At 40.5% G+C, this 14,142-nt stretch overlaps 1 protein-coding gene across 1 annotated transcript in view; it reads left to right on the plus strand.

Moving 5' to 3' along the window:
• Positions 1–14,142, plus strand: part of pkd1b (polycystic kidney disease 1b) — a 29,497-nt gene that overhangs the window by 5,620 nt on the left and 9,735 nt on the right. The window contains exons 11-26 of the mRNA XM_071463368.1: positions 621–4,288; positions 4,451–4,603; positions 4,911–5,051; positions 5,344–5,626; positions 5,839–5,941; positions 6,076–6,204; positions 6,380–6,530; positions 6,708–6,845; positions 9,341–9,485; positions 9,584–10,294; positions 11,598–11,751; positions 11,831–12,086; positions 12,208–12,403; positions 12,547–12,714; positions 13,186–13,326; positions 13,697–13,907. Of these exons, the coding sequence (XP_071319469.1) occupies positions 621–4,288; positions 4,451–4,603; positions 4,911–5,051; positions 5,344–5,626; positions 5,839–5,941; positions 6,076–6,204; positions 6,380–6,530; positions 6,708–6,845; positions 9,341–9,485; positions 9,584–10,294; positions 11,598–11,751; positions 11,831–12,086; positions 12,208–12,403; positions 12,547–12,714; positions 13,186–13,326; positions 13,697–13,907 (6,748 nt within the window). The remainder of the gene's footprint in view (positions 1–620; positions 4,289–4,450; positions 4,604–4,910; positions 5,052–5,343; positions 5,627–5,838; positions 5,942–6,075; positions 6,205–6,379; positions 6,531–6,707; positions 6,846–9,340; positions 9,486–9,583; positions 10,295–11,597; positions 11,752–11,830; positions 12,087–12,207; positions 12,404–12,546; positions 12,715–13,185; positions 13,327–13,696; positions 13,908–14,142) is intronic.

Here is a 14,142-nt window from a genome sequence, read left to right on the forward strand (position 1 = left end):
AAGTAAGCCATTAGCTGGTCACCATAGCAGAGTATTTAGGTGGTCAGATAAGAGTCAGATAAGAGTCAGATATTTCATGCCGGAGTCCAAAGCAAAACTAAAAGAAAGCGAAAACTGGACTGACCTTTGTCTGATGGACACTAGCACAACACTTAATGAATGGTAATGTTGCTAGATCTACAACTGCTGTATGCAGCAACTGCTTACTAACAAGTATGCCCTATAAATTTAATGAGGTGATAATATGTCAGTGTGCTGTTTACACCTTCTTTTCACTACCCCAGGTCGTCAAAAAGATAGTTAATGCAGTTTTAATACTGCTGTAAATAAAGAGCCAAACATCAAATTAACTTTTAGCAAATATTGTAGGATAGCTGGTTAAGGTGTCTCTTTGATGCTATTTTGACATGGATCCACAAAACATTTGTAGATCTTTTTTAACCTCATTTACATCCTTTTGTATATGTTCTTGAAATTCATTTCAGATTTTCTGAAAATTCCTTACTTTGTCAACATCTAGTGGTAGCGTCAAGAATGACACTGTGGCAGGCTCTGTGTACTAAAAACTTACTATTTAGTACATCCATGTAAAATCCATTTTAATTTTTTTTTCAATGCAGATGACTACACACTTCGTGTCCAAGTCTCCAACCAGTATCACAACATTGGTGCATCCATGAAGATTAATGTCCGCCCTGAATTAAGCCATGTTCACATTTCCTCCTCCCCACCAGTACCCCTTGTCAAACATACCCTTCTCCTGGAAGCTTCTCCAGAGCCCTCCACCTATGCTGTCTTTTATATGTGGGACTTTGGTGATGGCTCCAAAACTGTCCATGGAAACCACCATCAAGTCCATCACTCTTTTGGATCTGCTGGGTTTTATAATGTTACAGTGTGTGCCAACAACACTCTAACTACCCTGACCACCTGGCTCATGTTAGAAGTTGTGGAGAAAATCTCTGGATTAACCATTAGCTACAATAAATCCAATGAAGTAAGATCTGTTACAGATTTTAAAGCTAAAGTTGCCACTGGTACAAGTCTCATCTGGGATTTTGACTTTGGTGATGGCTCCCTACAGGGAAACCTCACAGATGGCTCTATCTCTCATGTTTATAAGTCTCCAGGGAATTATACATTAGCTGTAACTGTCTCCAATTCTGTCAGCAAAGCTCATCAGTCTAACAGGGTAGAGGTCTACAGTTTGGCTGTTAGTGGAGTTCTACCTACGGAATGTATCCTAATTGGTAAAGACATACAATTTACTGCTCTGGTTAATGGGAAAATATCCACTCTGATTTTCCATTGGGAATTTGGAGATGGATCACCTTTGACTGTAGTGACAGGACAGTCTACAGTCAGGCATTCATTTCCAAGCCAAGGGATTTTTCATGTTAGCCTGGCTGTGTATAGTTCCGTTACATCTGTATCATTTAATATAACTATCTGTGTCGAAGCACCAATAACCAATATGGCAGTGCAGTCGTCACATGATGTTGTGGCAGTAGGAGAACAGGTATGTTTCAGGGTATTTGTTTTCCCTGAACATATGACAGGTTACCAATTTAAGTGGTTCAGCAAGTTCTCTAGTCTCACCAGCAAGATGGAAAACTCTCAGAGGTGCTTTGTCTTTAAAGATGAAGGTGTTGAAGAGGTATCAGTAATGGTAAGTAATAAAGTCAGCAACAAAACAGCCAAAGTTGCCATCACCATTCAAAAACCTGTAAGTAAGCTGTCTTTGGTGCATGATAGTCAAAGTGACACAATGGCAATCAATACATTAATATCATTTTGGGTTGCTAATTGCACTGGAAGCAATGTGTCATTACTGTGGGACTTTGGAGATGGTTCTCCGGTGCAGGAAAAGCAAAATGTGTCACATAGCTTTACTTCAACAGGTCAGTTCACAGTCACTGCCACAGCATCTAATGTGGTGAGCAGAGAGTCTGCCACTCTCAAAGTGAATGTATTACTTCCTGTTGCAGAACTTACACTTCACACCAACCAGCCTTTTGCTATAGTAGGAGAGGAAACTCTTATCACAGCATTTAGTGCTATCAGTAGCACCAACTACTACTGGACTGTGGATGGTGTAACTTCAACCATACAGGGGAGCCATCAGATAATGTTTGCTTTCCCCAAACCAGGAGTGTATCGAGTGAGGCTTATAGCCCAGAACTTTGTGAGTAGAAGGGAAGCAGCTATTTTAATTGAGGTCTTTGAAAGAATAGAGGGTCTTCAGATTGAATGTCACAGCCTGACAAACATGAAATACATACCAACCCAAGAGGAACTGATGTTTATTGCTTCAATCACCAAAGGCTCCAATGTTACTTATCACTGGATTGCTACACAGAGAGGAATAGACAGAGAGATCACTGGTGATGACAAGCTTTTTCATCTGTTCACTGAAAGCCCTGGCAGTATCTCACTTCAGCTAAGAGCCTCAAACAAGTTGGGTGAGGCCACCAGCATTGTTTTTATAGAAGCAGTAGAGCCTGTAATAAGTGCACACATCACAACACAATCAAACATTGTGGCATTAGGGAAATTAGTGAATATTTCTGCATCCGTGGTTACAGGGTCAGAGCTAGAGTACCTTTGGTATGTGAACACTGATCCATCCCCTCTGCAGACACATGCACCCTTTCTTCTTCACAATTTTACAAGTTTGGGCCACTGTCTTGTCACAGTTTCAGTTTGGAATGTCTTCAGCCAATGTAATGACACCAAACAGTTCATAGTCCAAGAGGAGGTCCAAGAGGTGGATTTTGAAATTGACGGACAGACACGTCCATTTTATGTCAACACAAGTACTGCCATTACACTTTATGGGCTCATTCACAAGGGTAGTGATCTGCACTGGGAGTGGAACATTAGAGGTGCCAGAACCAACACTTTTAATGCCACTAGTCAGACCTTTATCTACACTTTTACACATGTAGACATCTACCAGGTGTCTTTGAATGTCTCCAATGGGATAAACTGGCAGATGGTTTCACACAGGCTCACCGTCCAGGATGGAATCAAAGGACTTCTGCTTAATATAAGCAAGTCTTCCCTCTGCATTGAAGAAGAAGTTACCTTTATTCCAACAGTCTCCATAGGAAGCAATGTAAGCTTTGTTATAACATTTAGAAACATAGACTGGATATATAGCCAGGGCATTCTCAGGGGGCAATTCAGCATATCAAGCCTTCCAGTGGGGAGACATCTAGTTACAGTGAAAGCTTGGAATCTAGTCAGTAGTGCTGAGGTGTCTTCCAGCATACTGGTCACTGAGCGCATTCAAGGTTTGCGACTTGTGAACTGTTGTTCCACTGCTTTAGAGGCTCTGAAAGAAAGCCATTTCAAGGCTGAAGTTCAGAGTGGGTTTCCAATTAACTATACCTGGATATTTCACTTGTTGAGGTCAAAGCCCACCTGGCTCATGGGCCAAGAAGTGGTCTTTACTCCACAAGAGAGTGGTGTGTTGTCTGTTAGTGTGATAGGTAGTAATGGAGTCTGCTCCCAGATGCTAAATGAGACTTATTCAGTGGAGTGGCCTGTTAAGAAGCTCAATCTTGTCTGTCATTCAGAGAGAATATTTGTTGGACACGCTGTCAAGTTTTCTGCAACAATGAATGGAGGGAGCAATGTCACATACCACTGGGACTTTGGGGATTCCACTGAAGCATTGGTGACAGACTTTAGCACAGTCAATCATACTTATTTAATTGCTGGAAAATACAGTATTATGGCCAAAGTTCTCAACAAAGTCAGCCAAGTGTCCACACAGCTTCACAAGAAAGTGGAAGAGCTCAAGTGTTCCATCCCTCAAGCTTCTCTAGTCCAGAGCCAGACTACTATCTACAGGTCTATACCAAGTTTCTTTGAAGCCAGCGTGGACATTAACTGCTCTACTTACAAGACCATCTACCTATGGGAGATATTCAGAAGGTCTGATTGTACAAATGGGAACATCAATTTCTGCAGGAACAATGTCATTCTTAGAAGTCAAGTGGATGTATCTACACCTTTTCTTATACTCCCAAAGCATACGCTCGAAGTGGGACAGTATTTCCTCGTATTCACCGTTTCACTCCTGGGAACTCCTGTATTTGTCCAACGAACAACCAACATCACAGTTGTCCATTCCCCACTGGTAGCTGTCATTAAGGGAGGCTCACACAAACTATGGCCCAGCCTCAGTGACCTCATCCTGGATGGATCTGATTCTCAAGACCCTGATGCAGAGCCAGGAGTGGAGGATATGCTGAAATATCACTGGACCTTCATGAGAGTGGTAATGGACTTTTCAGTTAAATTTAACATGGAATTAAACATGAATTTGATTTAAAGTTGCTTATGCAACCTTAGTGTGTTGAAAGTAATGTAATTTGTTATTGTTATGAGTTGGATAAGAAAGTATGTAAGAAATGAACACCTGTGTGTCTTGTATTCACAGAACTCCAGAGATTCTCATTTTGTAAAGCAGCCCACCGGGAGCAACAGCAGTAGAATGATTGTACTCACCACTCAGCTGCATCCAGGCACAGTCTACATTTTCACCCTCACTATACACAAGGCTGGGAGGGACCCTGTATCTGTCAACCAGACGGTGAGTATTACGCACATCCTCCCCACTGCTTTATCACCTTAAAACTGATTTTTACTGTAATGTTATGTATCTGCACTTCAGTTGAGGAAGGCTGTATGAAGCTTTGGTGAATATTCCTTGCAAATGAATAGTATTGAAGACTTCGGCAATTCTGTAAGAATTTCCATAAGAAGCAAAAAACTATTTAGTCAAAGAAGGCCAACATTTTGCTTCACAAGGTTTTTTCTGTTTAAAAAAATTGATTTACTCACACTATGGTACAGTCCTCCATCATCAGCTCCCATTGATGTTAATCTCTTATCTGTAGGTAACTGTGTGTGAAGGTCCTGTGCTTCCTGTGAGTGTGGAATGTATGTCCTGTTCTGCCGTCTCCTTCACTCACCACATTAGTTACACCACCAACATCATTCTTGCCGGACAATGTGGACAGTGTGATGACCAGACTCAGGTAATGATTCTGAAACTAGCTTTCACCTACAGAAAGTAATTTCCATGTAAACTTTATCAATGATTTACGTAAAAAAATCTCTGGTAAACAGTGATCTCATGAGGAAAAACCATAAAAACCATATGAAAAAGCAAAACAATTCTTAAAACATGACACAAGAAAAAACAACTGGCATGAGAAAACGCACTCTTCTCCTTCTGCTGCAGTTTCTGCCATTATTCATTATCTTTTTAATTTTGTTGTCTATCCGCCAAAAGCACTCATTTGTTCTTGAAAAACTGTCTTTTCACAGTACGAATGGAGTGCTGAAAACCAGACTGGCATGACTCTTGACCTTGATGAGGTCACCACCTCTACAGGGAGACATTCACCTAACTTGGTGGTACGTTCAGGTGTCCTCCAGCCGGGACTGAGTTATACCTTCACTCTCAATGTATCCCAGTCTGGCAGAGGTCAGTGGGGCAGCGCCAGCCTGACTATACTACCTAACACTCCACCACATGGAGGGCTGTGTGATCTAAGTCCAAAATCAGACATACGTCCACTAGAGACAGTGGTCACCTATACCTGCTCAGGTAACATTGTGATGTGTGCTACACAGTTCAACTTGCTTCAGTATCTTTTTTATTGTTCCTCTTTATCTTGTTTTTGATACATTTTAGAATTCCTTATTTGACAAGTCATTAGAGTAAATGCTTTTTTGACAGCTTTGCCTCTTGTCAGTGTACCAGTGGTCAAATATAATTACTATGTCATTGTCTTCCTAACATCTGCTCTCTTTTGGCAGGGTGGCAAGATGATGAAAGTGAGGCTTCTCAGCTGATTTATACATTTCAGGTGGCACCCTGCCAGCCCATTAGCGCTGTATGCCCAACGCTTACTCTGTACAGGTGAATATTGGCTTCACTTTAAGACTATTAGTACACAAAGGAAGCATGATCCCAACCAAAACGTTTAAATATGTGAAAAGCTTTTTTATCATGTAAAGGTTTTAATCAATTAATTCCCTAATTCCTTTTCCTAGGGGTACGCGTTCCACATTTGGCAGCCTGTTTCCAGTTGGACATTCTGGGCAAGAAAAAAACATGTCAGTTGTCACAGTTACTTTGTTGGTAGAGGACTACCTTGGCTCAATGGTCATTGCTCTGAACAGGTAAAAGTCCAAGATTTGAGGCTAGCATGAAGTGACCAGTAATCTTTTCTGTTCATTACCTGCCACTTTATTTTATCAAGGTTAGAAAATCATTTTAGGGAAGTACATATCATACCTAATGTATTTCTTAAGTTTTTAGTCAACTCTCACTTTACTGGATTCCTCCACATTCTAGAACACTGAGCATTAGAAATCCTGCAAGGGACAAAGTTGCCAGTCAGTGGCTCAGAAACAAGGGCCAGACAGAGCTGTGGGCTTTAGTCCAACATGGTAACCCTCAGGAGATCATCGCTTATTCCATTGCCCTTACCAGCCAGCTCAATCAGGTAGTGTGTCAGTGTCATATTTTCATATCCCAGTGCATGAAATGACACATACTGATTATAATTAACTAGCTTTTCTCCCTTACAGGATAACAGGATAACTGGAGATTAGAAGCACCATTGAAGTGAGATTTGCACTAGCTAAAATGATTGAATAATGAGTTTCACCCCTGTCAACAGATACAGTCTGAGGGGACTGTTAGGGACCTCCTGCACAGAAGAGAGATTCGTGGAAATGTGTCCCAAGTTCTAGCCTCTCTCCCCATGTCCTCTTTGCTGGAAGTTAATCAGATTAGCTCAGCACTGGCACAGTCCACTGTAAGTGAGCACCACCCTATTTTTCTCATCTCGCTTCTCCTCATGTTAATAGTCACTGTTTAGTTACCTGGCATGAAATAATCCTGCATATTACCCCTTGTAAAATTGTGAATTGTTTTTCTACACTTATTGTACAGATTTAATAAAGTAGGTGTGACTTGTTCATTAGTAAACGGAAACAAATTAGTGTATTTCACAAAATGTCCAAAAAAAAATTTTAAGAAAGGGGCTGCACTGTATGGTGACTGCAGGCTCCAAAGTTATGCCATAGGTGGCACCATAGCTGATGTGCACCTCATCAATAATGTACATCTTGGGGACAACAAGAATTAAGATTGGCTGCTTGTGTTTTATCTTATGTTTCTAATGTCAGTGGAGTTGTTGTTGATTGAAGAAAACATTGAGAAAATGATTACACTTTAAACCTTCTGGTCACTGTGGTTGCTGCTCTGTATGAATAAATGAATGAATGTAAACACGGATATTGCACGGCAGTAATCTGTAATTCAGTAATAAGACAGCAAAATAATTGTTATATGTTACCTGGATGTAACTCCAGTTAAATATGTAGACATACAGTGGATATAAAAAGGGTTCACACCCCTGTTAAAATGACCACGATAAATAATTTCAAACTTTTCCCACCTTTAATGTGACCTATAACCTGTACGATTCAATGGAAAAACAAACAAATCTGTCAGGGGGACAAACATAAAAAATAAAAAACGTATAATAAGCTGATTGCATAAGTGTCCACACCCTTAAACTAATACTTTGTTGAAGTACCTTTGATTTAATCACAGCATTCAGTCTTTTTGGGTACACACCTGCCATCAATTCAAATGACTCTGATTAACCCCAAATAATGTTCGGCTGTCCTAGCCGGATTTTCCTGACATTTATTCAGTTGCATCCTCCGGCAAAAGCCATGGTTCACAGAGAGCTTTACAAAGCATCTAAGGGATCACATTGTTGAAACGTATCAGTCAGGAGAAGGGTACAAAAAAATTTCCAAGGCATTAGATATACCATGGAGCATAGTGAAGACAGTCATCAAGTGGAGAAAATACGGGACAACAGTGACATTACCAAGAACTGGACGTCCCTCCAAAATTGATGAAAAGACAAGATGAAAACTGGTCAGGGAGGCTGCCAAGAGGCCTACAGCAAAACTGAAGGAGCTGCAGGAATTTCTGGCAAGTACTGGTTGTGTACTACATGTGACAACAATCTCCTGTATTCTCCATATGTAGGGTCACAAGACGGAAGCCTTTTTTTTTTACAAAGAAAAACATCCAGGCCCGGCTACATTTTGAAAAAAAATACATCAACTCTCCCAGAAGCATGTGGGAATATGTATTATGGTCTGATGAAACCAACGTTGAACTTTTTGGCCACAACTCCAAAAGGTATGTTTGGTGCAAAAAAGACACTGCCCATCACCAAAAGAAGACCATACCCACAGTGAAGCATGGTGGTGGGAGCATCATGTTTTGGGGTTGTTTTTCTTCAGCTGGAACAGGGGCTTTAGTCAAGGTGGAGGGAATTATGAACAGCTCTAAATACCAATAAATTTTGGCCCAAAACTTTCAGGTGTCTGCTAGATAGCTGAAGATGAAGAGGAATTTCATCTTTCAGCACAACAATGACCCCAAGCATACATCGAAATCAACAAAAGAATGGCTTCACTAGAAGAAAATTCAAGTTTTGGAATGGCCCAGCCAGAGCCCAGACCTAAATCCACTTGAAAATCTGTGGGGTGACCTGAAGAGGGCTGTGCACAAGAGATGCCCTCGCAATCTGACAGATTTGGAGCGCTTTGCAAGGAAGAGTGGGCAAATATTGTCAAGTCTAGATGTGGCAGGCTGATAGACTCCTACCCAAAAAGACTGAATGCTGTGATTAAATCAAAAGGTGCTTCAACAAAGTATTAGTTTAAGGATGTGGACACTTATGCAACCAGCTTATTGCACATTTTTTGTTTTTCCCCCTGACAGACTTGTTTGTTTTTCCATCAAATTGTACAGGTTATTGGTCACATTAAAGGTGGGAAAAGTTTTGAAATTATTTATCGTGGTCTCATTTTTTTTACATCAGAAAAACCTATCATTTTAACAGGGGTGTGTACACTTTTTATATCCACTGTAACTGTAAGTGAAAGAATTTAAACACAATAAAGCACAATTTGGCCTAGACAATAGACAATACAGGGGTATATCGTGAAATCCAACTACTACAAATCATAACCTACACCATAGGTGCTTTGCAGGCCTCCCAGTAACCCTGCTTATGTGTTAACCATAAGTACAGGTTTAACCAGCTGCTTCTATGTTGAGAATATTCTCATTTTGAAGCTAATGCTCATACATGCAAACATAACATTTAGCAACCAAGACGACCAGGACGCCATTTTACACTAGTACTTCATAACTTAATTACCCCATTCACAGTTCCAGCTTTACTTGTGTTAAATTTTTTTCTTCTCTTTTTTCCAGGCAGTTCCCAGTGAGTTGGTATGTAAAGACTGCCAGGAGAAGGTTCTAGAAGCTGTGGGGAAGATGATCCATGTGATGGAGAAACAGATGAGTCCTGGTGTTTTATCAGTTCTTGAAACAGGAAGGAACATCCTTAATGTCATAGGTGCTCGTCAATGACCTCATACATTATATTCTCAAAAGCAGGCTACAAAGTGACATTATAGAATATTGTTAATATTGTTCTGTTTTATGTGTTTCTAGGTTGCACCTTGGCTGCTGTGTCTGAATCAACCAGTGCTTCCAGTTCTCAACCAGCTGCACTGTCAACTTCTACTATTGCCCTGTCAGCTCTGGCTCATGCAGGAGCCCTAATGCGTTCTCTGATGCATTCACGTGTTAATGGTGAGGAACCCCTTTTTCTCTCCACCCCTTATGTCAATACAGTTGGTTTCCAAGGAGACCCCTCTGACCTCCTCTGCAGTCACCAGACAAACCAGGTCAACCAACACCAGATCATCCCATTATCATCAACTGACGGCTCAAATAGGTCTAGTCTATGTCAGTTTCATATCCCCACCTCTCTTATTGCTCACCTGAAGAGTCAGAGGTCTGAGGTGGTCCAGATAATGTTTGGTATGGATGGAGTACTCGAGTCCAGCCCTATGCTGAGTGCAGCTGACCCTCCAATTTCAACCTCTCTGGTTGCCATGGAGCTCACCACTCCTCAGGGTGAGCCCATACCCATCAGGGATCTGGACCTTGAACTGGCCATACAGGTGACCCTGCCCAAAAAATATCTTGTGGGACAGGGAGATGAGGGTGGAGATGGGAGAGCAAGTGAAATCAGGAATGGGACATGCCTCACTGTAAAACTCCCCACTGAAGAACAGTTGAACTTCACAGTAAAAGCTGTGGATGGACTGGATGAAAATGCAGGTTTATACATCTCCTTCAACTTCAGCCTCGTCCAAGGTACAGTAGATTATTTTTCTTCCTCTTGACCAGATAGTAAACTTTTGACCTTAAGATTTTACTTTATTTTACTTTTATTTCTATGCACCTACATACTGATATAGTACTGTATACAACTACTGATATAGATACCAATCTTTATCTGTTTAAAACCCTCGTTATGATATAATATTTTTCATTATGCCTGAGTTTTTGGTTTTGTTTTGTTTGTTTTAGTTTGTTTTGTTTTTTTTCAAATTGTACATATGGGGGCTTTAAAGCTGCATTAACCAATATTTTTATATGACAATGGATCAGATGACTCTGTGTAATGAGAAGGGTGTCACTCATGGTGATAACAGAGTTATCACCCAACTCTGGAGTTCCCCACAGCTCTTTGGAGCTTTTAGTGTTTTGTAGCTCATTGTTATGGTTTTCCATCCCTCAGCCTCACTGTTTTGGTTCAGGCTCAACATTCTCATCAAACTCGTTAAGTTAAAGCTACTGTTCACTACAAGCCCAGCACCAAACCGCAGACAGTTAACCACTAGCTGGTGTGATCATTTGGAGCATTTAGCAAAAGATCCTGAAGATATTTCGTTCAGGATTTGGTGGAGACAAGTGAAAAACAGAGCTGAAATCTATGTAAATATTGAACTTACATTCATTGGTGGCTCCAACCAAAACATGACTCCAAACGCTAATGTTGCTCTGTATCTGCCGCATGTGTAAGGCAACAGATTACAAACACATTCACCATGACAACAAAAGGTGATAATATGTCAGTGAGTATTTACAACTTCTACCGAAAAAAATCAATGAATGCTACTTTCAGTGTCATAAATATACTGCATGTGTAAAGTTGAAATCCATTTTATGTATAATTTTTATGCAATTTTAGTTCTCTCACATTATTTTGATATATAGAAAAATAGGTCAGTCACTGGAGGCAGGAAAGTTCAATTGAAATTTGATAAATTTTGTGACTTTAAATATTTCCATCATTGTGAAAAAAATATATATTTCTTCATTTTCTTTTTTATCAAATGTAATTGCAATAGAGGTTCAAAATTATTAGTGTGCTACCCTACCTCAAATCAATCTTGAACACAATAACATTTTCTTAATGAATGAACAGCAGGGACTTTGATAGTTCTGAGAAGTTGTGGTGACATGTCAGATGTCTGAAGCCATTTGTCAAGTAATGAGAATCATCTTTAAGGTTGCGGCACCTACATAATTATTAATTTAACTTTCTGAAGATCTGTGAGTTTTTGCATATGAATTAACAAGGCTGTTTTCAAACTGCATTATCCATTTGTAGGAGCCACTCCAGTGAGTTTGGGACATGTCAAGATAGAAGTGAGCTCTACAGTGCCAGGGACTAATGCATCCCAGGATTCCCTTGAGAGAGTATGGGCTCTCACTCTCTCTGCTCTGACCACCTCCTTAGAGGAAACCATCTTTCTGTCTCCTCTGTGAGTTGCCAATCACTTCTTTAACTCAGTAAACATCTTGATGAATAAAGAAGCATGACGGCAGTGTCTTCCACAACAGGTTACATGGGACAAACAAGGCTCTCTCTGTCAACCTGACCTCATCTCTGCTTGATGGCGGTCCTGTCCATGTATCAGTGTGTGTGTTCAGCTCCCTGTGCCAGTACTATAGTGTGAAGAAGAGGCGATGGAGCAGTGAGGGTCTAAAGCCACTGGAGGGCAGCACACTCCATGCAGCTCATTGTCTCACCCAGCATCTTACCATGTTTGGAGCCAGCTTGTTTGTTCATCCTGGGGCTGTTGTTCTGCTGCCCCCTGTATGTGCGAACACAAAGCAATTCACAGCTGTTATTTAGTGCATATTTTGGACTATTCTGACAAATAAATATATCAACATGTTCTTTCCCTTTTCCCTGCATCTATGTCTTATCTCTTCAGTCAGGTGGTCCTGTGCATAACATAGTAGTGGGGATCGTGTGTGCTGCCCTGGTTCTGATTCACCTGGTATTGGGGCTTATTGCCCATAAACTGGATCACTTGGACAGCTTGAGACTGAGCCAGATCCCTCTGTGTGGCCGACCGGGGTTGTACCACTACAGAGTTCTGGTCAAGACTGGCTGGAGGCGAGGAGCAGGTCAGCCAAAAACAAGTCAAGAAAGATGTAGAAATAAAAAGTGAAGACAAAAATATTAGTAAATAATGTTTCTATGTTTATATAAACAACATCTCTAACTATATATGATGCAATTGTTTTAATGTTTTGGTGTGACCTATCAGGCACCACAGCACATGTTGGCATCAGTCTATATGGTATGAACAAAAGTGGCCCACGCCATCTGCAGAGGGATGGAGCTTTTCAGCGTGGCAGTCTGGACCAGTTTCATCTGGAGACAGATCACAACCTGGGAGAAGTTTGGAAAATTCGCATATGGCATGACAACACAGGTACATGGGAACTGCAAAAATATCCCTTAAAAGTTATTTGGTATTGTATTGATTCTTTTTTTAGACAAATTACCTTATAAAATAATCTCTGGCATCAAGAAAATATCAAGTATTTAAAGATTTTTTTTAAATGATTTACTTTAGACACATTAAAAATGTTCACCCTTTTTAACTTAAAATACAAATTCTTAGACCTAGTACAAGACCAAATCACTAAAAATACATTTTGTGAGTAAAAATCTACTCACTATTTATCTGCACAAACTGATGTAGGCAGGTATGTGTATTTACATGCATACGTGTGGCTACATGCTTATGTAAAGCAGTTGTAATCCTACTTCCGATCCTCAAAAACTGCTAGTGAATCCATCCGCAGCCACATCACTGAAGATCAGACCCACCTGTTCCCTTGAAAACAGTACAGCTGTAGGTGAATGTCACATGACCTGAATTTCATACATGTACACGTAGGTCTGGACCCATCCTGGTATGTTCAGCATGTGGTGGTGTGGGACCCTCAGACAGACCACATGTTCTTCTTCCTGCTAGAGGACTGGCTCTCTCTGGAGAATCAGAAGAATGAGACTCTGGAGAAGGAAGTTCTGGCCTCATGTAAGATTTTACTGATATATTGCAAAAAATATTAATCTCATCAAATAATCTTCAAGAGGAATTGTTTGATGGGTTTTCCTGTCGGGTGAGATAAGTCCAATTTGTTTTCAATGAAATCAACTTTTTATTTATTACAAAACAGGCAACTCTACGTGGGAAACAAGACAAATTATCTCTGCATCTTGGAATTGTGTCCTTTCTCTGAAGAAATAATTTATTAGACTCTAATTTTTACCATATTTGGAATTGCCTTATAGTCCCATATATTCAGTAAATATATAATGACATCCACTATGTCTGTGAGCAGGATCAACCTGTCTGAAATGTCAGCTTCCAACAATTTCTAACCTTTCCAATTTATCCTATGCAGGTCCAGAGGAACTTATTCAGTTTCGAAGGGTCCTCATGTCCCAGCTGATGTTTGGGGTGAAGGAACGCCACCTGTGGTTGTCGCTGTGGGAACGTTCCACTCACAGCTGTTTCACCAGGGGTCAGAAGGTTACCTGCAGTGCCCTCATTCTGCACCTTTACCTGGCACTGGGGGCTGTGTGGTATGGAGCAGTGGGCTCTGAGGGGACCAGGTGAGATTGCTTACAGGCCTCAGTGTAAACCCACAATCCTTCAGTGGCAGGGAATTAATAATATGACAACTGTAACATCATCTATAACATTAATATTTTGTCGTGTTTTATGTGTCATTCACATTGACATCAAACATTTTAGAAAAGATTTATACAATTCAATCAATACATGGCATGAAATTTAAGATTTCTCAAATGTGAGGCAGTCTCCGTACATTCTGCTGAGTAAACAATA

Source organism: Trachinotus anak, unplaced genomic scaffold, assembly GCF_046630095.1.
Source record: "Trachinotus anak isolate AG129_WGS33_773 ecotype Australia unplaced genomic scaffold, CSIRO_AGI_Tana_v1 ptg000025l, whole genome shotgun sequence".
Classification (NCBI taxonomy): Eukaryota; Metazoa; Chordata; class Actinopteri; order Carangiformes; family Carangidae; genus Trachinotus; species Trachinotus anak.